Source organism: Urocitellus parryii, chromosome 1 (genome assembly GCF_045843805.1).
Source record: "Urocitellus parryii isolate mUroPar1 chromosome 1, mUroPar1.hap1, whole genome shotgun sequence".
In the NCBI taxonomy this organism is placed as follows: Eukaryota; Metazoa; Chordata; class Mammalia; order Rodentia; family Sciuridae; genus Urocitellus; species Urocitellus parryii.
In genome coordinates, this window is record NC_135531.1 from 165,359,301 (window position 1) to 165,385,745 (window position 26,445).

At 34.1% G+C, this 26,445-nt stretch overlaps 1 protein-coding gene across 16 annotated transcripts in view; it reads right to left on the bottom strand.

Moving 5' to 3' along the window:
• Window positions 1–26,445, bottom strand: part of LOC144256697 (tyrosine-protein phosphatase non-receptor type 4-like) — an 851,727-nt gene that overhangs the window by 51,465 nt on the left and 773,817 nt on the right. For 8 of the 16 annotated variants that reach the window (XM_077802113.1, XM_077802112.1, XM_077802114.1 and 5 more), the window contains exon 3: window positions 18,095–18,202. In XM_077802113.1, the coding sequence (XP_077658239.1) occupies window positions 18,095–18,202 (108 nt within the window). Of the gene's footprint in view, window positions 1–3,191; window positions 3,292–3,368; window positions 3,433–18,094; window positions 18,203–26,445 lie in introns of all 16 variants that reach the window. The other 8 variants (XM_077802130.1, XM_077802126.1, XM_077802129.1 and 5 more) reach the window with 3 other exon arrangements.

Sequence of the window (26,445 nt, forward strand, 5' to 3'; positions counted from 1 at the left end):
ATTCATTACCAAAAGAAAAAAAACTGAAATAAATATCCTGTTTTCATATATTAATTTAGTACATAAATTCCCTGTGCAGTTTAATGCACAATATTACAACTATTACTGACAATCCAAGACTGTGTATTTCTATCAAAGTTATTTGGTTTCATAATTAAACATTAAAGATGAGCTGGTGATAGAACTCAGTGGTAAAGCACAAAGCATAATGAAGCCCTGGCCCTGGGTCAATCACTCTCCAGCACCACAAAAAGAAAGAAAGAAAAAAAAAGGGGGTCGGTTCCCAGCAGGGAAAGAATTTTAAGTTAGGATTTAGGGGTCATGTATTATCTTTGATATAATATTGCAAATCCTATACAAGTATGGCCTATCCTTACTGAATTTTACTTACACACTTGTTTAAGCAAGTAGGACTATTAGAGTAGAAGCTAGAATTTAAGAACCAGGCTAAATTAGCCTGTGATCCTGGGCAAATAACTTAAAATGTGGCTAAGCCTTCGTTTTTACACTTGTAAAAAAGAAGTAATATAATTTGCCTAATTTCTGTATCTTGGGAATTAGAAAAATCCAATTCTAATGATGCCAGCACTTGTCAATACTGAATGACATTTAATGGAAGCCCTTTGACTACATTCTTTTTTTCTACTTATTCAAAACGGTAACTCAATGAGTAAGGGGATATAGCAGATTTGCTGTTTTGTGGGTCTTAACTAAGTCCTGAAAACTTGGTAGCTATGCACAGAGTGTCCTTGTATCAAGATCATCGTATTAAGTCTACACAAGTACTAAAATTTTAAAAGTACTTCTTACCCTGGCTATATGTATAAGAATCATCTGGTGGGGGTGGAGGGTGCTTGCCTATGCTAAGGTCCCATCTGAGACCTATTAAATCAGACTATGAAGAGAAGTGGCTAATTAGTATGGTTTAAAACTCTCCTAACTGATGGTAATTTGTAATCAGGATAATGAATCACTAAGTACACTATGATAATAAAAACTAGCCAAGTACCACATTTTGCCAAACCAGTTATGAGATTCTATAACATTCCAAAAACATATGGGGTTTTGAAAAAGATCATTATTTCTAGTGAAAACAAAGATAATCCTCTAGACGAGGGACTGAGCACAAGTTCATTTGCAACTAAAGTCTAACTTGACTTCACTTTCTTCATTGTCAAAAAGTTATTTTGACTTAATTATCAGTGAGACACATTTGTTTCTCAATTACATTTTCAACACATGCTGTGCAAGAATCAACACATTTAAGTTCCACTCAGAAATTCAGGCAGTTCTAAATGAAGTAAATTATGTACCTGGCTATAATTGATGATATTTTAATTGCTTACTTTAACAAACTTATAAACATTAAACATGTTAGAAATCTAATTATTAGATTTTAATCATGACTATTTTCTAAACATTTGAAGTCTAGTCATATAAAGTAAAAGCTGTGAAATATTTTGTTATTCAATTTCAAGTTATTGTATGTACCTGGAAATATAAAATACATTTAACACTGTTTTATAAATCAAAATTTTTCATTGATTGAAAGTAGTTTCCTTGGAATTCATGCAAAATCAGGGCAAGTTTTACCACGTTGAGAATTAATTACAAAAATCTTATTATTTTAATTATTCAAAAACAAACTTGACTAAGGGCTATAATATTAAATTAAAGGGTACTAATATAATATACTTTATTTTTCAAGATAATTAGCTTGGACTTTACTACTGGTTGCAAATATTAGGAATACCCTGTATTCTTGAATTTTTTCATTATTAAAAAAGCAATACCCAGTTTCCCCCCAACAAATACACAGAAAAAGATCCTAAAGTATTTCAATCTAATTTTTCATGCTTGGTTTAATATTGAAAACACTACAGGCATCTAAGAATAGGATCTTAGGCTAACTAAGTATCTTTAATTTATCCTTTTGTTTCTCTATGCCAACACAACATTCTAAACAATAAGCAATGTATGAAAACCAAACGTTTTGTCTATACGTGATTTAGGTACATATTTTCCATTTGGCACCTAACTTCTGGAGTAATTCTCAATGTAGTTGCTGACCTATATTCTTACATGTTCTATAGAAGGTATAATATACTAATTTTTCATTTTTAAAAACTAATTACTAATTTTACCTTTCAAGCAATGCAATATCATTATTCAGGTTATTCTGGATAATGACATTCATCATACTGTCAGTATTTCTTTCTTCTTTCTACCCTAAACATTTCACCTAATGCTTAATCTAACAAAAATGCTCATTTGAATCTTTCCCGTGTATCCCTCACTAAGAACAAGTGACAACAAAATTAAGACAGTTTTAACACAAGTTCAGAATTAAGATGGGCAATAAAGCAGGCATGCAAAGGCTGAACCTTCTGCAGCATCCTTTATAAGAGTCTATTGTATTTTCTTTGGAACCAAAGATATAAAACAAATAAGGGAAAAAATATATCTATTGACAACCATTTCTCTTATACATGATGGTAATGTATTTTAGAAATTCTATGTTCCCTCCAATGAAAGGAAAAAATATATACAGAATATGCTTTAAAAAAATGTTTAGTTGTAGATGAACACAACACCTTTATTTTATTTATTTTTATGTGGTGCTGAGACAGAACCCAGTACCTCATACACATGAGACAAGTGCTCCATCACTGAGTTACAGCCCCAGACTTAGAATATGCTTTTACATGAAAAAAAAAAAAAAAAGGAAAACTCTCACTATGTACCATTCCTTGGACACAATTTTGGCATCACCTGATTACCATTTTTAACTACAGCATTGCTTCTTCTTTTGTTTTCCACTGCTCAGGATTGAACCAGGGCCCTTGTGCAAGCTAGGCAAGCACTGACCACTGAGCAACATCCCCAGCTCACAGCATTGCTTCTTAACCACTGTTCACAAGTAAAAATAAATAAGTAAATAAATAATGCAGAGTTTGTTCAGCTCAGGAGGTAGCATGTGGCTGGATGGGGAATTCCTGAGAATCTAATCCTCTAAAGCCCTCTTAGTCATCCAAAAGAAGAAGTAATAGTTATCTTAGATTATCCATAATTTTTTCTCTGTGCTGGTAGGAAAGGTATAAAATGGTAATCTATTTTAGCCTCGTTAATTTCAAAATTTCATATTAGAATTCTGACAATTTTTTCAAGACAAATATACTCCATAAACCCACCTTGTGTACTCTTCTTGTAACTTGTTGGGGTCACTTACAAAAAATTTGACTCTAAAGTTCAAACTGTAAGGAGATCCTCCTAGAATTAATAAAAGCAGTTCTAATTAATAAGTTTATATTAATCCTTTATCCTTATAAGGTGTACTTGCAAAACATCAAGTAAATATGTATGCTCACTCTTTAGCTGCTTCCTTATTGGTTTGTTTGGATCCAGCCACCTCTGAAAAATAAATAAAGAAGACTGATTTCTTTTCTCTTTGAATATCTAATATAGCAATTCTTGCAAATCTGTTGCATTTGAAGAGCAACACTAAGAAACTGCATTTTTGAAAAGGCTTAGGTAGAAAAAAATCATTAAATTACCAATTATTCATATCAAATATAACAAAATTATGATAGAAATTACTGAATATATTTGTTAGCTTTAAGATTTTGATTTTAATTTCCCATCTAAGTATCCACTGTGCAATAACCTCTATTTCAAAAGTAAAGATGCTTAGTTGCAGCAATTGGAAGTAACTTCTATAAATTTAATTATTTTATCTGGCAAGTTAAAAAAATTCCCTTCTTTCATAAATAAAATTTTGGGACTTGATACTCTCAGACAAAATTTTAAGTACATAAGTGGAAAATAAATTTTCTAATTTCTACTCTGCTACTTTAAACTCGCCCACCCCACCTCAAAGAACTCACATATTTTCTAAGAGAAAATTTTTAGTTTGGAAACTGTGGAACCAAACTAGATGCCTTCAGTAGATAAATGGATAAAGAAAATGTCACTCACACACACACACACACACACACACACACACACACACACACACAATGGAATATTATTCAGCATTAAAAGAGAATAAAATCATGGCATTTGCAGGTAAATGGATGGAGTTGGAGAATATAATGCTACGTGAAGTTAGCCAACCCAAAAAACCAAATGCCTGCCGAATGTTTTCTCTGTTTTAAGATTGCTGATTAATAATAGGCTTGGAGATGGGGGGCATGGGAGGATCAGATGTACTCTAGATAGGGCAAAGGGGAAGGAGAGGAGGAGAGGGGCGATGGGGATAGGAAAAGCGGTGGAATAAGATGTACATTACTATCCAAAGTACATGTATGAAGACACGAATGATATAACTCTACTTTTTGTACAACCAAAGATATGAAAAATTGCATGCTATATGTGTAATATGAATTTTAATGCATTCCACTGTCATATATAACAAATTAAAATTAAAAAATAAATTTTAAAAATGTTTAGTTTGGGGAAGAACTACTTTTTGGCTGTGAGGATTTTAAGCAGTCTCAATACTTTCAAATGCCAGTTAAGCTATATTTCTGCAAAATTATAACTGAATTCAGAAAATACTTCAATTGCCAACATATTTCAGTTAAAAAAAATGGAAGAACCCAAAATTAAAAAGTATTTTCAAAGCATTACAAGATATGTTATGTATCACTGTGTTAAAACCTACCACCACCCATATTTGATTCCAAGCAAAGCATCAATTTATTTATATACTTTCATACATACGTATGTATTGCTGGAGACTGAGCCTCGGTAGTAAGTTCTCTGCCACTAAGCTCCCAGCCCCATTAAAATTTTAACAAAGAAACAGCTGGAAATATACCAAGAATTTTCTTCTTCATTACCTGTAATATGTTGATTCTACTGTCAAACTATACCTAGAACTGAACAATTTTTTTACATCTACTCTGCCACCATCCATATTTCTGGTCTAGGTGAAGCCAGATTTAAAGTTAGGTAGTCAGTATAGTTAGATCGGGTCTAATATCAAGTGAAATCTAAAATGGAGGCCATGCTGAGAATGATTCAGGGAAATGCAGGACAACTCATGGAATGTTAATGAAGTCCAGGAAAAAGCCCAAGGCCAGAGCCCATTCCAAAGAAGTGTTAATGAACAGCCCCCAGCAAACTTGAAGGTGCTGACTCAGAAGTCCTTCCTGCCCAGATTACTTCTTTGGCCCGCCTGTGTCCCACCCCTCGGGCCTTCCCACCTACATTCCATCACTGAAAGAACTATAAAAAGGGGAGACAACCGAACTTCCACAGATTCCACCTCTTGGGTCCCCTTCTTCCTCCAGGAGAAGTCTTTTCTGCTGTCCTTTAATAAACTTCTAATTTCTACTCTGACCTTGCCTGGGCATGCTTCTTTGGTGTTATTCTTCAACATTGGGGAAGCAAGGACTCGTCACCGGTCAACAGCGGTAACATAGGCACTGTCCATAGCCCCTTGTTTTTGGTACCAGGTGAACCCAGGGATGGAACCACTGAGCCACATCCCCAGCTCTTTTTTACATTTTATCTGGAAACGGACTCTTGCTGAGTTGCTTAAGGCCTCACTAAGATGCTGAGGTTGGCTTTGAACTCCTGGTCCTTCTGTCTCAGCCTCCCAAGCCACTGGGTCATAGCCTTTTAATTGCTTTTTCAGTTTCTTTTCTCTCTCTCTTTGATCTCCATCTAGAAACTACTGGTCTTTTAACATAAACTTGATTGTGTCAATCTTTTGCTTTAACATCTCCGGATAATTTCTCAATGTAAAGGTCCAAAGTCCTTACTATAACTTGAAAGGTCTCTTCTTACCTTTTCCATGGCCTCCTTCCTGTTTCTCAAAAGATACCCTTAGGGTCCTCAATTTCAATCCTCCACTTCATGAAATGTTCCTCAGCTTTGCTATGGCTGGCTTCTTCCTCTGTATTAATTTAAACCTTATCTCCTCAGAAGGAGTTCCTTCACTGACCACTCTACCCAAAGTATGTCACACAGCTCCCAGTTACTCAGTTATTTTCTATAAACAAGCAGGAAACATTAAACTTTTATAACATCTTCTCAATTACAGTATGTTCGGTTTTCCATTTTGTTATCTTTTTCATTAGATTATAAACTGTAAGAGGTCAGGGATAAAATCTTGTTTCAGTCCTGAGGAATAATATTGGCCAAATCATATTATATTGTATATAAGTATGAATATGTAACAAAAAAATCCCATCATATGTACAACTATAATGTCCTAATTAAAAAAAAATATGGGGAAAAATCTGTTTCAGTCAACATAAGATAGTCAGAACCAAGAACAAGGTTTGGCATATAATATGAACACAAATATTTATTGAAGACTGTGTAGGCATGAATGATTCAACAGTTGGGGGTGCGGCATAACTATTCCATTGCAAATAGTCACCTGGTTTTCAGTCCTGTTTTAACACATTTGTTTATGCTATTTATCTACCCATTTATCTTTTTACCCATATATTAATCTAGTAATTTTTTTTCATATTTTCTATGAAAAGTAGTAAACTACATTTACTTTAATGGTTGTTAAAAATCAAAATTAGAATCAAATAATTTATCCAAAGCCTGAGTTCCTCATTCACTTCCCCTTCAAAATATTCTGAATATAAGAAAAACAATTACATACACAAACAGATGTGGTAAACTGTCATAGCTTTAGAAGAAGTACAAGGATAAGTACTAAGAAACTTAACAGCCCTCATCAATGATGTCAATGACATATGACTCAAGATTCTTATTTTAACTTCAAAGATGGAGCAAAGCTGTAAAAAGTACTACTGGACAGCAATGATAGTATTCATGATAAAAATACATCCTTCAGTCATGATGCTGACTCATAATGGCAATGGGTGGGGGAGCATGGGAGGAATGGAGGAACTTTAGATAGGACAAAGGGGAGGGAGGGGAAGGAAAGGGAAATGGGGTAGAAGAGATGGTGGAAAGATTTAGACATCATTACCCTAAGTACATGTATAAAGAAATGACTGGTGTGAAAATACTTTGTGTACAACCAGTGACTTGAAAAACTGTGCTCTATATTTGTAATATGAAATGAATTACATTCTGCCATCATATATAACAAATTAGAATAAATAATTTAAAAAGTACATCCCTCAAAAGAAAAAGTAGGTAAAAGATAACATAAAGAAGTCCTACATATCAATAAGAAAAAGACAAATGTTAACAACAACAACAACAAAAAAAATCAATGAGTAATAGATGTTCATACTTAATAAAACGGCAAAAAATTTATAAAAGATGTTCAATCTGGATCACAGAGAAATAAATCACAAGTCTACATTAGATTATTATTTTATTCTTTCTTTCTCATTTTTTTGGGAGGCGGGGAGGTGATGTAGGTGTTACTAGGGATTTAAACCAGTATGCGTTACCAATGAGCTATATCCCCAGCCCTTTTATTTTTTATTTTGAGATGGGGATCTAAGTTGGTGAGGCTGACTTCAAACTTGCAATCTTCCTATCTCAGCCTCCTGAGTTGCTGGGATTGAGGGCACACCTCACCATACCCAGCTAGGTTATTATTTTTCAACAACAACACGAACAAAGACTAAAACTTTTGATCACATACCACAACACCAAGAACATGATAAAAACAGGTACCCTCAGCCATAGCTTCTTAAGAGTATATATAAATTGTACCATTTTGATAGAGGACAGTTTGGCAATATTGATCAAAAGATAAAATGCATATGACCACAGGCCCAGGATAAATTTTTATATAGCATTCTGAGATATATTCAAGACCATAAAATTTTCCTATATTAACGTATATATTATTAGTATATTCACTACATTGTGCAACCATCACCACTAATTCCAGAATATTTTCATCACACTCCCCCAAAATCTATACTTATTAATAATCAGTCTCTTTATGACCCTATCCATAAATTACTTTCTGTTTCTGGATTTACTTATTTTGGACATTTCATATAATAGGTGGCCTTTTTTGTTTTCAGTTTGCACTTAGTATGTTTTCAAGGTTTATCTATATTGTAATATGTCTTTTTTATGGCTAACATTTGAGCTATTTTGTTTTATGCTACTGTGAATATTAATGCTATGTACAACTATGTACAAGTTTTTATGTGAACATGTTTTCTCTTCTCTTGGGTATAAGGCCTAAGAGTAATATTGTTAGGTCATATAGTAACTTTATATTTAACTTTTGAGAAACTGCCAAACTTATTTCTCTGGTGGTTGTACCTTTTTACACCCTCATCCTCAATGTACAAGGGTTCTAATTTCTTCACCTCCTCATCAACAGGAGCCTTTTATTTTATTTATTTGAGAAAACATCTTGTTATATTGCCCAGGCTAGCCTCAAATTCCTGAACTAAATTTGGTCCTCCTGCCTCAGACAATCAAGTAGTTGGGACTGTAGGCATATACCACCTTGCCTACCAACATGAACTGTTTAATTTACTGCTATCCTAGCGAATGATCAGTGGTATGCCATTCCTTTTTACTGCTGAATAAAATTCCATTGTATAGATATACTACTTTTGGTTTATTCATTCATTACTTGATGGACATTTTGGACTTTTTCTACTGTGTAGCTATTTTTAATAATCCTACTATAAACATCTTAATACAAATTTTTTATGTGTGGATATATATTTAAGTCTTGGGTACATATCTAGGAGTGTAATTTCTTATAGAAACTGTTTCATTACATCTTGAGAACAAGTATTATAAACCCTTCTTTGTTCTTATATAAATGGGCATTGAGGTCATTTTACAACCTATGGTCACAGACTGCATTTCTCTGTTCCAACAACTGTTGTACCAACTGGATTATTGTGCTGCATCCAAGAGAAGATTAACTGTAAGCAATGCAATATATATTCAAGTATGATAATACTGTATTAAAAATCATTAATATCTGATAAATATTAATAGATAATAAGGGACAATATTTCATCATCAATTGAGGAAGGATTTGTATTTAGGCACGGAACCATTCTAGTCTTCTCAAAGCCAATTTCTCATTCCATTTTTTTTGGATGAATCTCTTGTTTATTCTATACAGCATTTCATAAACAAATTAATTTATGTATCACAAATTCCTAATATGTTGTCTAATATATGCTGAATTTGTGGAAAAGTTACATTTGAAAAGAAGATTATATGACTGTTTGCTTAAACTTGGTATTTATTTTATCATTGAAATATTAATGTATTGTTATATTTGCTACATCCATTAATGGTGAAAGCATTACTATTCTACCTTATCTACTCTATCCTAACTAGTGAGCTTTTTTATTATGATCATCGTATTTTTATTTTCCAAAATCATTCATTGTTTCCTTTGCATGGATATAATATCCTCTCTAATCATGCTAATATAGTTCTTTTTCATGTTCGTTTATATATTAATATTGATCACTTATTAATGTTTCAAGCACCGTTCTATGCAATTTACATGTAAAAATTCACTTCATCTCTATTAATCCCAAGATTAACTATTTTCCCATCTTTACATATTGCTCTATTTCCTCTATAAAGTATTTGTTTTAATCATGTGGGTACATCTCTTTCACAGTGTTAACTTTCCTCAAATGTTTGTATCTATTTTTTTTGAATACTTCTAGAGAGGACATAGGACATATAGCTTGATTCCCACAGCTGGTAAGGGATTGACTATGCTTCCACTATGTTATAACAAAATCCTGGGCAAAGAGGCTTTTCTCATTTCATTGCGTGTCACAAGTCAAATGGGAACACTGGCTGATTTCTCCAATCCAAGTATTCACACTTAATGGTAGACACTGCTTACTGCTTTCCAAAAGGCCAGGGAGGTCTGGGTTGACTCAATAGGTTACATCTGAAATCAGTGCCTCTGTTGGTCAATCTCTTGTTGGTCTCAACAGCACTCATTGATGAAAATGGCATACCTTTGGAACTATTCTATCATTTAGTAGCTTTGTGATCTCTGGCAAACTACTTCATTTCTCAGTATAGTAATTTTCTCATCTATAAAACGAAGATGACAGTATTCAACTTACAGTGTTAATAGGTCTAAAATAGATAATAAAATTAAAATACTTAGTGCATTATAAATGATTAATATATTAGTAATGTGCATGTTTGCCATCTTGTTACAGAAGCCTTTGTATCTTCTTTTTCAAATAGAATATCTATTTATTTTTAAAGAACATAAATATGGGGGCTGGGGTTGTGGCTCCGTGGTATAGCACTTGCCTAGCATGTGTGAGGCATGGGTTCAATCCCCAGCACCACATCAAAACAAATAAATAAAATAAAGATATTGTGTCTATCTACAACTAAAACTATTCTTTTAAAAAAGAACATAAATATGGAATATTAAGATGGCTCTTTGAAGCAATCCATGAAACAATAACAGTTACACACATAAAAACACATAAAATTTTGAGTCAGGGAACCAGAAGCAGGAGAGCTTCTTAAAAATGGATGATAAATATAATATTTCCTTTGTTTCCTGGTGAAAGGAGGCTGCTTCTGCAAATGATTTATAGAAACAGCACACTAGAAAAAAATACCCGTCAACTTGTATACACTTAGACAGAAAAAGAATCTTGTCAGGATATAGTTAGATCCTGACTTTTTGTTTTGTTTTTAACCCTTTATCCCATCTATGTCTCTGGATTGGGGAATTTAGTATGTTTACATTTAAATGATTGATAATGAAACAGATACTTTGGGGGGGGGGTAACCAGGGGCACTTGACCACTGAGCCACATCCTCAGCCCGATATTGTATTTTATTTAGAGACAGGGTCTCACTGAGTTGCTTAGTGTCTTGCTTTTGATGAGGCTGGCTTTGAGCTCTGGATCCTCCTACTTTGGCCTCCCAAGCCTCTGGGATTACAGGTGTGTGCTATTGTACCCAGCCCTGACAGGGAAACATAAACTTTTGTATCGTATGTTTTTTTGTCCTTCATTTTCTCTATTACTTTCCTCTTTGTGTTTAGTTTTTGGTTTCTTTCTTTTTTGGTAAATATTTTGATTCTCTTCTCACTTCCTTTGGTGTATAGTCTATAAATATTTTCTCTGTCGTTACCATGGATTACATATGCGATCCTAAAGACATAAGGATTACATATGCGATCCTAAAGACAATCTATGTTAAACTGGTGGCAACTTAATTTCAATTACATACAGAAACTGTAGTCCTTTACAACTCTGCCCTTAACCCTTCTCTGTAGATGCAAAAAAACTACATCATTACACATGTACTCTTTAACAGATTTTGGAATTATTCCTTATGTATTTGTCTTCTGAATTTTATAGGAAATAAAAAGTGAAGTTACAAACCAAAATTATAATACTGTTCTTATAAATGTTCATGTATAATTGCATATTTATAGGATATTTCATTTCTGTATAGCTGACTTACTATCTAGTGTCTTTTCATTTCACCTTGAAGCACTACCTTTAGCATTTATTTTTAGGACAGGTTGTGATAATGAACTCCCTCAGGTGTAATATATTTGTCAATGTCTTAATTCTTTCCTTATCTTTGAAGGACATGTTTGCTAGATACAAAATTCTTAGTCGAATACATCAGTAAATTACATGTATCATTCCACTGCTTATGGCCTGCAAGGTGTCTACTAAGAAATCACCTATTTTATTGAGGATCCCTTGTACATCGTAAGTCAACTTTCTCTTGCTGCTTTCAAGATTCTCTCTTTGTCTTTCAACAGTTTTTATCCTACAGAGATTGGTGAGCTGCTTTTAATTTGTATACTCATATCACTGGGAAATTTTTGGTCATTTATTTCTTCAAATAATTTCTTTTTTTTTTTAATTTTATTATTGGTTGTTCAAAACATTACATAGTTCTTAATACATCATATTACACGGTTTGACTCAAGTGGGTTATGAACTCCCACTTTTACCCCATATACAGATTGCTGTGTCACATCAGTTACCCTTCCATTGATTGACATATTGCCTTTCTAGTGTCTGATGTATTCTGCTGTCTGTCCTATTCTCTACTATCCCCCCTCCCCTCCCCTTTTCTCTCTCTACCCCTTCTACTGTAATTTCTGTGCCCCTTTCTTCTCTCCTCCTTCTGGTGGGTTTTCCTCTGGTTTGATTCTTCTACCAATCTTTGAAGATCCAATCCTCAGAAGATCCATCTTCAAAACATCCTTCTTAACATTTGTTGTTAATGGTGTTAGTTTGTGTGTATGTGTAATGTCTGACACTGCAAAGTAACCAAAAGCAGGCAGAAGCAGGAGCAAAGTCTACTCTTAAACTGTAATAAGTGAGAGTGACGTTTCTAGCAGTTGGCCTGAGGGCAATCTCAATTCCTTCATAAAGCAGGGGGATAGCCTCACTGACCAGAGGTGTCAGAAGACAGAGTTAAGGACAGACAGAACATCCAAAAAACTGAGAATGAAATTCTGAAAGGGAAGACTCAACAGAAAGTAGGCCCTAAACCTACATATTCAAACCACCTCAACTCAGTGACACATGAACTACGCATGAAAAACAAAGACCCTAGAATTCCATGAAAAAGCAACTGGAATTTTAAAAGAAATGAGTGGAGATACTCCTCCTCAAAAAGGAAATAAATTACGGACTGTAGGTCCAAACAAATTACCTATTTTCACTATACAGTCTAAGTTGTGACAAATGTATTCAGCTAGGTAACCACCACTATCAATCAAGATATTTCCAACATCCTAAAATGTTCCCTGTATCCCTTTGTAGTATGTCAACCAAGCCTTGGACAACATCTGTTTTTAGTCACTATTTATCAATTCTGCTTGATCTACAATTTAATACAAATGGAATTATACAGTGTCCCACTGTATAGTTATACAACATTTATTTTAATCCATTTACTTACTGATGGACATTAAGGTGAACTTGTGCTTGGGGTATTATGAATAAAACTCCTATGAACATTTATATACAAGGCTTTATACAATGTTTTCATTCTCTTAGATAAATATATGTGAGATTTTGCCAGGTGGTATAATATATCAAATGTGTTTAATTTTTACAAGGAATTAAACTACTACCAAACTATTTTCTAAATGATTGAATATTTTTACATTCTCACAGGCAATTCTTATCTGCTCTTCCACATACTTTCCAACACTTGGTATTGAAAGAATTTTTAATTTTAACTATTCTAGTGAATGTGTATTGACATTTCATTGTGGTTCTACTTTTCAATTACATTAATTCAGGGGGGAAAAAACCTCTACACTGACAGCATACCTGATGGTGAATCACTGAATACTTTCTTCTTAAGAAGATAAATTAATCTCTCCCATCACTGCTGTTCATCACTGTAAGGGTGGTTTTAGCCAATGCAATAATGAATTTAAAAATGAGAAAAATAAAGACTGGAAAAGAAGTAAAACCGTCCCTAGTCAGAGAGGATATGATAATTTACACAGAAAACCCCAAGGAATTAAAGAAGAAAAATACTTGAACTTATGTGTATTTAGATTCAAGTTTAACACACAGTCAATTGTATCTATTTGTCCACAGTCAATTGTATATATTTAAAATCTGAAAGTCAATGTAATTAACCACATACATACATGATAATCTATATGGAAAATTCCATGAATTTACAAAATGCAGAATTAATGAGTTTAATTCCTTTCCCTATGGATTCACTCTACCTTAACTATATCTAGTCCTATATCATCAAATTATTTCTAGCACTCATTTTTTCTTCACCCCCTACAGTCAATCATTACTTTTCCTAGTAACATCATTAATAAAATAATCTTCCAATTATCTCTAAACTATAACTGTATTAGTCATTGTCTACACTGTAAACATAAAGTGATAGAGCTGAATTATGTCTTACGTTTGGTATATAAATAAATCCTTAAGTAAGCATAGTCCTTTTCTACCTGTCTGTTCCTGACCTTATTTGCCAGCCAAATTAAAACGTTTTTTTTTTTTTTTGATACCAGGGATATAATAGTTATCAAGGGTACTTAACCACTCAGCCACATCCCCAGCTCAAAACATTTTTTCAATTCCTCAAATACAGCATTCTTGTGTCTTTACTTTGAATCTTTGCATATGCTGCTGCTTCTTTCTGAAACATTCCTCTGTATCTCAGGTACCTCTGTCATTCCTCAAGAAAGTATAACAGGGCTAAAATTTAAAAAGAGGTTACCAAAGATGTTTATAAGTAGGTAACAAAAGCCTAAATTTAAGTTATTACAACAAAACACATGAAAGAAATATAAGACAGAAATACTGACATGTGAAATAAAAGCAAGTACTATAGGAACTGTTATACTGAACCATATGTGACTTTTTCTGTATTTATTCAAGCCTGACAAAATAAATAATTCAGCAACTTTGAGTTATATGTTAAAACAAGAAAAAACTTTAGCTGGGCACAGTGGCTCACACCTATATCCCAGCAAAATCAGGAGACTAAAGCAAGAGGGTTCCAAGTTTCGGGCCATCTTCAGCAATTTAAATATATATATATATATATATATATATATATATATATATATATATATATTAGTTATAGATGGACAACATCTTTATTTATTTATTTTTATGTGGTGCTGAGACTCGAACCCAATGCCTCACGCATGCAAGGCAAGTGATCTACCACTGAGCTACAACCCCAGGCCCAGCAATTTAGTGATAACCTCAGCAACTTAGTGAGAGTCTGTCTCAAAATAAAAAGTAAAAAGGACTGGTATTGTAGCTCAGTGGTAAAGCACCCTGGCTTCAATGCCCAGTGCCAGGGGGAAAAAAAAAAAAAGGAGGAGGATGAGAAGGAGGAGGAGGGAGGAAGATCAATCAAACTGTTCCACATAAATTAAGCCATACATCAGTTGACTTAATATTTTACTGAGTTAAAGCAGGATTTTCAAAATGTGGTTCTTGGACTTGCAACATCAATTTTCACATGGGAACTTGCTCTAAAGGCAAATTCTTTTCTAAATTTTTATTTGTGTATTATAACTAAAAATAATAGTGGGATTCATTATGCCATATTGGTACATGCACATAATTTTATCAATCTCATTCCCTAGGATCTTCCCTTTCCCTTCCTTCCCGTTATCCTCTGCCTCTACTCTACTGATTGTCTATTACTATATCAGGGGGTAGAAAGGGACCAGGGGGTAGAAAGATGGGAGGGACGGGAGAAGTGCTGGGGAATAATTCTGACCACATCATATTGTTATCACCAATATATAACAACAAATCCCACTGTTATATACAACTATCATGCTCAAATAAAAAATGTGGAAAGAAACAAAAATAGCATTAAATGAGATATATGCAAAACACTTAGTTAATAAACCTACAATCGATACTTCATAAATGACACTACCTTATTCCTTTCTCTTTTGAAGAATGATGCCCCTTTCCTTCAGTGTATTCATTACCCTCAAAACCTTAACGTAAGTTCATGCTGGCAAGTAGAAATGGGATATTAACTATAAAATCTTTAAAGATCCTTTCTTGGGGGCTGGGGTTGTTGCTCAGCAGTAGAGCGCTCGCCTATCATGTGCAAGGTCCTGGTTCGATCCTCAGCACCACATAAAAATAAATAAATAAGATAAAGATATTGTTCCCAACTACAACTAAAAAATAAACTTTTTTTTTAAAAAAAGATCCTTTTTGGACATATTTTGGCATCTCACAATTTTTCTATTTAAATATTAAAATTGCAGTCCAGAGAAAAAGAATGGCAAAGAGAATTAGAAATACCAAGGTTCTGCCACAGAGTAATTCAGGTTTTATCTTTTTGAACTGAAAAAATGTCTCATGTAAAATCACAGAATTAGACTAGATCATATCTAAAACCTCTTTTAGATCCCTAAAATTTTATGATTCTAACTTTTCTGAAACAATTATTTTAGATGATAAGCAAGTTAAAAACCCTGGAACCAAGGAATATATTGCCATTTAAAAAGGAACACTCAAAACAGAAAAGACAAAGTTAGAAAAAGTAGAAGAGAGCAAAAAGATCAACCTAGTATAAAATTCTTATTTCCCTAAATTCATCCTGGCATAATTAGAACAGAATATCTTCTTGTAGTACACGTGAGCTCAGTATTAGTCCTTTTGGAACACTTTTTCAGGAACCATGGGAATATTGGTGGTCACTGTATTAATGTATATTCATGAGTATTCCATGTATCCTAGTCTTGCACCATTAGTAATAAATGATTTTAAAGTAATATCAGCACAATTTTTAAAAAAGCATCACAAAATAGTCACACCCCACTTTTTGGAAAAAAAAAAAAAATCTGGCATAAAATCTGTCTTGTCACTTCTCCAATCAATCTAAAGCCAAGATTGGCTAGAGTGTCTTATGAGCGCCAGCAAGATAATCTAGGAGTCAACTGACTTTCTTTTCTCTCAATGCAGTGTCACATGTATCTTTTGGGTATTTTCTTAGCTAACAATTTACCTTTCTGGGAGAGCTGCATTACTGACATTTCACCTAATATTCATGTCTATATGGGTTTATTTACCAAGAAATAACAGTATAACTCAAGGCCCTTGGAGAAAGTCAAGTCATCTGAAGACAAAATATGAGGAAACATTGTTTTAATTTTAATTAAGTTTAAAAGTATTTATTTTCACTGAGATTATCCGGCCCTTGGTTTATTTTTATCACTTCATCCTCTATTTTCTTCTGGTTGATTGTGATATAAAAATCAATACACGATACCAAAAAGTAAAATAGTAACATTTAACATCAAATATTTATTTCCCACTAACAATTCATTCAGAGAACTAAGACCCAAGACGGGGGGGGGGGGGACCCCACGACGATTAAACAAGCCAGATGTGATGGCACACACCTGTTATCCCAGCAACTCAAGAGGCTGAGGCAGTAGGATTATATGGTCGAGGCAACTTAGCAAGACCCTGTCTCAAAAAAATAAAAATATAGGCTGGGTGCAATGGTGCACACCTGTAATCCTAGAGGTTGAGATAGGAGGATCACGAGTTCAAAGCCAGCCTCAGCAAAACCAAGGTGCTAAACAACTCAGTGAGAACCTGTCTCTAAATAAAATACAAAATATGGCTGGGGACATGGCTCAGTGATTGAGTGCCTCTGAATTCAATCCCCGGTACCCACCCCCCCCCCAAAATAATAAATAAATAAAAATATAAATATAAACGACTGGGGATATAGACCAGTGGTAAAGTGTTCCTGGGTTCGATCTCTAGCAGCATACAAACAAAACAAAAAAGAAACAAAAAAACAAACAAACAAAAACCCCTACTCTTTCATAAACAATATTTATATTTTCTGTAGACACTCTACTGTATAGTCTTATAATGGATTTCTGAAACACTGATTCAGAAACTATTTATTCTGCTTCTTCATTTTTCTAAGCTGTCCATAATATTTCCTTAAAAATGAACTCTTCCTACACTAATCAAAAGGCTATCATAATTTCTGTAAAAGTCTCTCATGGTATAACCATGTAAACATATAAGAATTCAACCAAAATTTGCAGTAAGCCCTTCATCTAGGTTCATAAAAAGATGTTTTTCCTTAGTGTATTTCATAATGTTCAATTTAAAAAAATCAACAGCTGTACTATTTAATCATATGTTATCTTCTATTTCTATGATCTTATGTTTCTAATCAAAAGAACCATGATTACAAATACTGAATAATAAGTTTGAGCACCTATTGAATTTATTCTCTCTCATTTGGGAGGTCTTTTTTTTGAATATTCTTATTTGGAAAATTTATCTTTTGTTAGAAATAATTCTCCATGAATACCATAAAAATCCAATTTCATTTTAGTGCAAATTAATAAGTCTCCAGATATTTTAATTTTTATGCCCAGTCATCTCTCGTCAAGTCAAGAGGATGAATTATACTTTTTTTTTTCAGTTTTCTGAGATACACAATTAATGAAACTGGCACTAGACTTATAGGCTGACTTACAAAAACATCAAGTAAAGGGGAATGAAGACAAAAGAATTACCTCCAACTGTTCAAATAAAAATTTAAAAATTCATTAAATCAGTGAACATTTAAAACAAAAAAAGGACTTTATATTTTAAACAGAGAGAAAAACTAAAATGAAAATGAAACTTACTGGGTTATCTGTGGAATCATCAGCCAACTGTAAACCAAAATAGTCTCGTTCAGTCAAATCAAGATGCTTGAAGACTATATCCAACAAAACTTGTCCCAGCTCATTTTTCTGAAAAGAAAAATAACATGAAACCAATTTTGCTTTATAACCTGCTTGACTTTTTGTCCTCTTCTATTAAAATGGCAGATGTCTCTATACCAATGACTTGGTTCAGAGAAAAGCCTTCACATTTAATAGTTTTTAAAAACAAACTGGTTCAAGAGTATATAATAAATATGAAGATATAAAGAAACCTTTGAAAATGTCTCTTGCTTTCAGGTTATCATCATGGTATTCTTATCAGTACCACATTAATTATATGTGTATATAATTAACATGTAGGTACATAGTATGATTAACATATGTTAGTTACGTATAACTCCATGTCATTTTTCTCATGTCTTTTCTTGTATCTAAATTATGACTGAAAAGTAACTGGCTTGACTAATTATAATTAAAAATATAATTTTGTGTAAAATAATGCCATGAAAAGGGAAACAAAAGATGTTAAAAATACAGCAAATGTGATAAAGGACTATTATTTCATTATGATGCTCAGAGAACTTCAGGAAAATGTCTCATTTTAACCTCACACTAACCCTACAGTAATAAGTAAATTATTTATTATTCCCTTGTTTTAGTAATAGTAACTATAACTTCCCCATGTTCCATAGTTCCTAAATTATTGCACAAAGACATGATTGTACAATTGCCTAAAAAAAAAAGAAATGAAACTAATGAATAAAAATAGAGAAATGATTAACATGTTTAGTAATAAAAGAAATAAAAATGGGACATTACAATGACAGAACATGTGTAAACAACAGTGGAAAAAAAAAACCCGGTGAGCAAGATTAAAAAATACTAATTACTGCTAACATTGTAGATAGATATAACCTGTTGGGAAAGGAATTTGAAATATTAAACAAAAACAAAAACAATGTTAACTACTTCTGGGATGTTAATCTGAGTAATGACATAAAGCCCAAAACTGGGGGAATGAACTATACACACCAGTATGTTCACTGCAGTGTTATTTATACAAGAGAAATAATAGAAAACACAGCAGTAAATAGTGGTATATTTTACCACTACTTTATCCATTCATGAGATATAGTAGTTTGGAAGCTTCTAGCTATAAATCAGAATCCAATCTCAGAGCTGAAATATTAAGAACATTTTAATAGAGGTACAATAGATTCCAGAGCTAACTAATTCAGTAAATAAAAGACATAATCAAAGGGGCTGGGGTTGTGGCTCAGCTCGTCTAGCATGTGCGAGGCCCTGGGTTCGATCCTCAGCACCACATTAAAAAATAAATAAATAAAATAAAGGTATTGGTCTAACTACTTTTAAAAATTAAATGTTAAAAAAAAAAAAGACAATCAAGAACCAGGTTTCTTTCCATGTCTCTTATCTGCATTCCAGGGTTGGCTATTTTGGGGGGCCGTGAGCAAGATTATCACAGCAATTCCAAAATTTATATGCACACAGTACAATGTTCAAAAGAAAGCATTTCCTTGTAAACTTATTTTACAAAGAGCTTCCCTTCATATCTTATTGGCAAGAACTGGTAAAATGATTATTTACCAAACTCATCAATGGCAAGGAAGTATGGGTTTCAAAAACAGGGCTTCTCAATGTTGCTGCCCATTCAATTACCTGAAAATATTTTTTATATTGATGAAACCTACCTCCTGGCCCCTCTCCTATTCTGATTAAACTGACCTGAGGAAGAGATCAAGCATTAAGTCTTTTGAAAAGTCTAAGGTGAATTTGATGTACTTGTCTAGATGGGATGGAACAGAATCATTTTCTGCTATGCCTCCAGCTGACTGCAACTAGTAAACATGCTAAAATGAAAATTTTTTAAACTCTGAAATGTGGAAAAAGGCAGCAAGGCTGTGGTCAGATCACATATGGCTTTATAAAATACTGTGTAGATATTAAAAATTTTAAGACAAGATAAATTAAGAGACTCCTATGATAATACCAAATATAATGGAGACCTAAACTATACTGACATCAAAAATGATAAACTGATCTATTCATTAAGGCAGAATTGGCAAAAAAGCAACTGATATAGATAAGGAAGGACGGAACATCAAAGACAATGTGTGTACGTGCCTGCATTATTCAAATATGTCATTAGTGGTACCATTCACTGATGGAAGGAACACTCCATGAACAAAGCTCAGTTTCAAAAACCTATATTATATAAAAAATTGTTTAATATCTCTAGCAATTATAGAAATGCAAATTAAAACACTCTGATATTCATTCTATCTCCCTCTAGTCAGAACGGCAATTACCAAGAATATAAGTAACAATAAAGGCTGGAAAGGAGAAAAAGGTACACTCATACTTTGCTGGTGAAACTGCAAATTGCTGTGACCTTTCTGGAAAGCAGCATGGAGATTCCTCAGAAAAACGGAATGAAACCACCATTTGACCTAGTTCTCCCACTCCTCAAAATATACCTGAAGGACTTAAAATCAGCATACTACAGTGATGAAGTCACATCAATGTTTACAGTAGCTTAATTCACAACAGCTAAGCTATGGAACCAACCTAGGTGCCCTTCAACAAATGAATGAATAAAGAAAATGTGGTACATATACACAATGGAATATTACTCAGCCATAAAGATGAATGAAATTATGGCATTTGACAGTAAATGGCTGGAACTGGAGACTATGCCAAGTGAAATAAGCCAATCCCAGAAAACCAAAGGGCAAATATTTTCTCTGATATGTGGATGCTAACACACAATAAGGGGGAGTGATACAAGTTCACTGGATTAGCAAAAGGGAAAAGAAGGGAAGGGGCTGAGGACGAGAATAAGAATGAATGAATCAGACATCACTTTACTATATTCATATGTGAATACATGACCAGTGTAACTCCACATTTTGCACTACCACAAGAATTAATCTTAATTAGAATAAGCTATACACTATGTATGTATATGCACATATCAAAATACACTGTATTGTCTGTATATCTAAAAAGAACAACAAAAAAGGGAAAAAAAAAACCTATATTTTGAGGGCTTATGATTCAACCAAAGGAAGAAGGATAGAAGAAGGACTTAAAAATCCAACTGAAAGCTGGGTCCACTGGTCCATTTCTCATTCTTTGCTCTACTATCCAGTTTCTGTTGCCAATAACATAACACCATAGATTGGGATGGTTTTTTGGTTTTTGTTTTTTTCTTTTTGCACCAGGGATTGAACCCAGGGGTGCTTAACCACTGAACCACATCCCCAGCCCTTTTTTATATTTTATTTAGAGACAGGGTCTTGCTGAGTTGCTTAGGGCTTTGCTAAATTCCTAAGGCTGAGCTTTTGAACTTGTGATTCTCCTGCCTCAGCCTTCTGAGCTGTGGGATTACAGGCATGAGTCACTGTACCTGGCTTGACTGCAGAGTTTTAATCAAGAAAGGTTTCTTTAGATTCTTGGTTCTGAAGGTGCAAAGTCAAGGGGCCACATCTGACAAATAAATGGCTTTCTTGTTGGCAGAGTCCTAAGACAACACAGATCATCAAAGGCAAGAGAAAGGGGGAGAGAGGGAGAGACGTTGGCAGGGGATCTCCATCTCTATCTCTTGTTCTCTTCTGAACTCCCTCCCACTAGACACTAAAATTTACGCAGCATATGTGTGGCTCTGGGCTCAATCCCCAGTACCACTAGAAAAAAATAAACCACTAGGATTCAATTATTAGGGGAAAGCTCCATCCTAATGACTTTATATAATCCTAATCACCTCCCATATGCCCCACCTCTAAAACGCACCCATCCCCAACACACAACTGGGAATTGAACCCAAGGCCTCACACATCCCTAGGCAAGTGATCTATTACTGAGCTACATCCCTAGCCCACCAAAGACCTCACCTCTAAAAACCATAGTCAGATTGAGTTTCTGAACTTTTAATACCTCATAATAGGGATTAAATTTCAACATACAAACCTTGGGGGAACCACTCAAGCCATATTCAAACCATAGAAATTGCTAAGGCCTAGTGAGGTGCTATTTTGATCCAATCCTCAAATCCCTTACTAATCATGCACACCTCTATGCTTGCACATTCTTACCTAATGACAGCCTCCTTGATTTTCCCACACTAAACTCAATCTCTACTCTTCTAACAGACTTACCCGAGGCTTGTTTCTCAGTTCTAAACTGTGCTCTAGTGCCATCACCTGTGACCACATGTACCTTCCACGCTCCCAACTCATTCTATGCCTTTATCATATTTTCACTTTCTTATTATTTAACACCATCATATATATAAAAATTATATTTATATATGTCTCACACTAAAAGCTCCAGAGTAACAGTCTTATTATCAAGTTACTAGAATCTGGAACACTACCAAGCATAAATAAATATTTGTTGTTGAATGAATAAACAAGAAATGGATGAATAAATGATTCACTGTCCAACCGAGAAGAAATACATATTTGAGAGTCATCAGTCTGAGAACTGAAGCAGATAAAACTGCCCAGTATCTAAACAAAGAGTAACATGACAGGTGAAAGAGAATTCTGGAATGTACCAGAGATTCTAAGAAGTCTGTCCAAAAAAGGACATCAATAAATATTTGGTTTGTTGAATTTTCTTTTTTCTTTTTTTTTTTTTTGTACCAGGGATTGAACCCAGGGGTGTTTAACAACTGAACCATGTTTTATTTTGAGACAGGGTCTCACTAAGTTGCTGAGACTGGCTTTGAACTCATGATCCTCTCCCTCAGCCTCCCAAGTCACTGGGATTACAGGTGTGCACCAACTGTACCCAGTAGTTAGTTGAATAATTAAATGATTAAACCGCATATAGAAGCAATTATAAAAATGTATGTGGCTTTTAGTCTTTGGAGGTACTGCCAATCCTTCTGTTTTTCTTATTTTATAAAAGGGCTAGTTAGAGAACAGGGCATTTAAGGGTTATCTCTAAAGCTTAAGGAATAATTTATCTGCAGATAAACTAACTTGGTAAACTGTCTCTAAAGAGGAAGACTGTCACTAGAATCTTATCACTAGAATCCTAGACCAAGGATTGTCTAAGTTAAGATTCTTTTTGGCAGGCCAAGTATAAGGAGAGACTGTGTTAGACAAGGCTGTGGGGAAGATGAAGCAGCAGCTCTCCAGACATATAGCAGAGGGAACAGGGCAATGCTTTAGGAAGTAGCAAAATTGAAACAGTAAACACTAGGCTTAGTCCTTATTTAGCTAGTTAATGTGTGGTGTTGGGTGAATTTTTCTTTCCATGCAGGCCAATTTCATGGACCCTAAAATATGAGAGAGACTAGATCAGTAGTTCCAGATTATGCTGTGTAGTATTGTTGGGGTTCAGTGAGTGTACTGAATGATGTAATGAGAAAGAAAAGTCCAAGACACCTCACTTTAACTACTAACTATAATTTGATCCATTATACATATACAGTTCATGTGTGCATGAGTATACCTTTATTAGGAAAAGAAGAAGTCTATTAAAAAGTGTTTGAAAACAACTAGACAATCTCTGATGTCCCTTGTGACACTAAAATTTCATATTTCTAAAGATGCTGTCCTGAAGATAGGTAGGACTATTTTCCTTTTTTTAAAAATTTATCTTTTAGTTATAGGTGGACACAATATCTTTATTTTATTTTTATGTAGTGCTTAGGATAGAACCCAGGGCCTCGCGCATGCTAGGCAAGTGCTTTACCTCTGAGCCCCAGACCCAGTCCCAAGGACAATATATTTTCCATAAATGAAAAATACAGTTATGAAATAGGTTAGGCAGGTGAGTAAGACAAAGTTACAGAAAGAGTTCCCTCCATAATATTTAGTGCAAAGTCATAGTAATGACCCTCAAGTGTGACTGAAGGGCTCAGGGGGTAGCTCAGAGACAAAACACTTACCCAGCATGAGGCTCTGGGTTTGATCCCCAGTACCACAAAAAAAAAAAAAAGAATGAATACTTGAGAGCCTTATCATACTATGATTTCTGAACACCTTTCTGGATGAAGAAAATATATCACAGGAGTAGGTTTTTCATTGGAGGGTCAGGGAAAAGAGATTAGTAATAAGTAACATAAATTTAAGAGAAAAACAACCAATGGTTTTGAAAACAAAAGGTTACTTACTAATGGAAAATTTAAAATTTAGTAGTGTCTTAATGAAGTGGCAACTGATTTCCTTCTCTGCAGAAAACTCATTTATAAAACAGAACAGGAAAAAGCAATACAGCCTTCTAAAAATAAAGTATAAATTCTATAGTTTTTCCTATAGTCAATGAAAAACTTTTCCCATGCAGAAAAATGGTCTCAAGAAGTAAGCATTATGGTTAATGAAGTTCATAGTAATATAATAAAAATAATAATAACTAACATTTATTGAATACTAATGATAGTCAGACACTATTGTAAAGTATATGTGTACTGGCTCATTTAAACAAAAAAAAAAACATGAGGTAAGCACTATTAAGATTCTTTAAAAGTGAAGAAGCACAGGGAGATACCACAGACTTCTAAAGATTATACAGGTTTTGTTAAGTGGCAAGGGTTATACACTCTAGCCAGGTTATGAGGGTCTAGAGTTGCCCAAAGCCACTATGCAATACTTTGCTTCAGACAATTATTTTGCCTTGGTCAACAATGAAAGGCTATTTATATTTGGTCCTCCCATCTTAGGGGGAAATTATTTAAGCTAACTATACATAATTGCTTTGTATATCCTATTTTAAAATACCAACTTCCTTTCCAACAACATGGCAGACTAGATGATCTAAAAAGTCATGAAACAAAATATCTAGACATGCTGGATAAAATATAAAATTGGATAAAATATAAAATAGGATTGCACTCTTAATCTGACACAAAATCTCCAGCATTCACAAAGAAAGAAATAGAACTTGGGTATAAACTGTGCTGGGGTTGCCTGGAAAGGCTTGTGAAAGAACAAGCAATTTGCTATGATCCCAGCAACTCAGGAGAGACTAAAGTAGGAGGATCACTAAGTTCCAGGCCAATCTCAGTAATTTAGCAAGGCCCTAAACAACTCAGCAAGACCGTGGTTTCAAAAATTTAAATGAAAAATAAAAGAGCTAGATATGTAGTTCAGTGGAAAATGCCCCTGGATTCAATCCTCAGTACCAAAAAGAGGAAATGAGGAAAGGAGGAAGGAAGGAAGGAAGGAAGGAAGGGAGGGAGGGAGGGAGGGAGGGAGGGAGGAAAAGGAAGGAAGGAAGGAAGGAAGGAAGGAAGGGAGGGAGGGAGGGAGGAAAAGGAAGGAAGGAAGAACAGACAAACAAGAAGCAATTTGGGCTTATCACACACAGGTACAACAATGTTCAGGCCCAGAGTACAAATAAGGCAAGATATAAACTAAGACTTTTCCACTAATAACCCAGGGCAACATTCTCCATGAAAAATAAACCGGAAGGGCAAGTCCTCCCTCCAGCCCAGATGAGCACAAAGAGGTTTTTCTGCCTCTACCTGGGATCTGAATGAAGAAAAGCCTCTTCTGAAAATTCCTAACCATGAGGCAGCTTTCATATAAGTCTAAAGTCTGATTTTACATTATTGACTATTCATAAAATCCCCAAAGGGGAAAACTTTGATTAAAACAACAACAACAACAAGACTATAACTAGGTAAAAATAAAACATGAGTCAAAAACACATTCTTAACCCTGACTGTAGATGATTCTCAGAGTTAATGCTTATTGGGTAACAAGGTTACAACCCAAAATTCTAAGGCATAAGAAGAATCAATTTATCAACAGCAAAAGATAGCAGAGATGAATCACCCCCCCCACACACACATTCAGAACTCCAACAACAGAACTATAGAGATTACAAACTTAAATGATTAAGAGTACTTAAAATATAAAACCATTTACTCTATCCCATATAAAGACTTACTGTCAAGCTAAAATTTATGCCAGATAATGTGAACTGGCATAAAGAAAAGAGTACTTTCAGAACAGCAAATTAAAGGGACAATAAAAAAAGTGAAAAGAACTACAGGTAGAACACTTAAACCTACATACATTAAAGAAAACTAGTAAGTGCTTTAAAATCTTATATACTTAAAAGTCACCAGAGACAGCTTTACCAAACCTGTCTAACAACCTTTCCAAAGTATGTCCAATTTATCTAAATTATTCCAAAGAATAGGAAAACGGGAAATGTTACCCAATTAGTCTTATGATTCAAAGGAATAAAAGAAAATATAAAGGCAAATCCCACAAATAGAGATGCAAAACCCTCAATATTAGCTAACTGCTTGACATCATGGTAAAAAAAAAGAAATCAGGATTTCACAG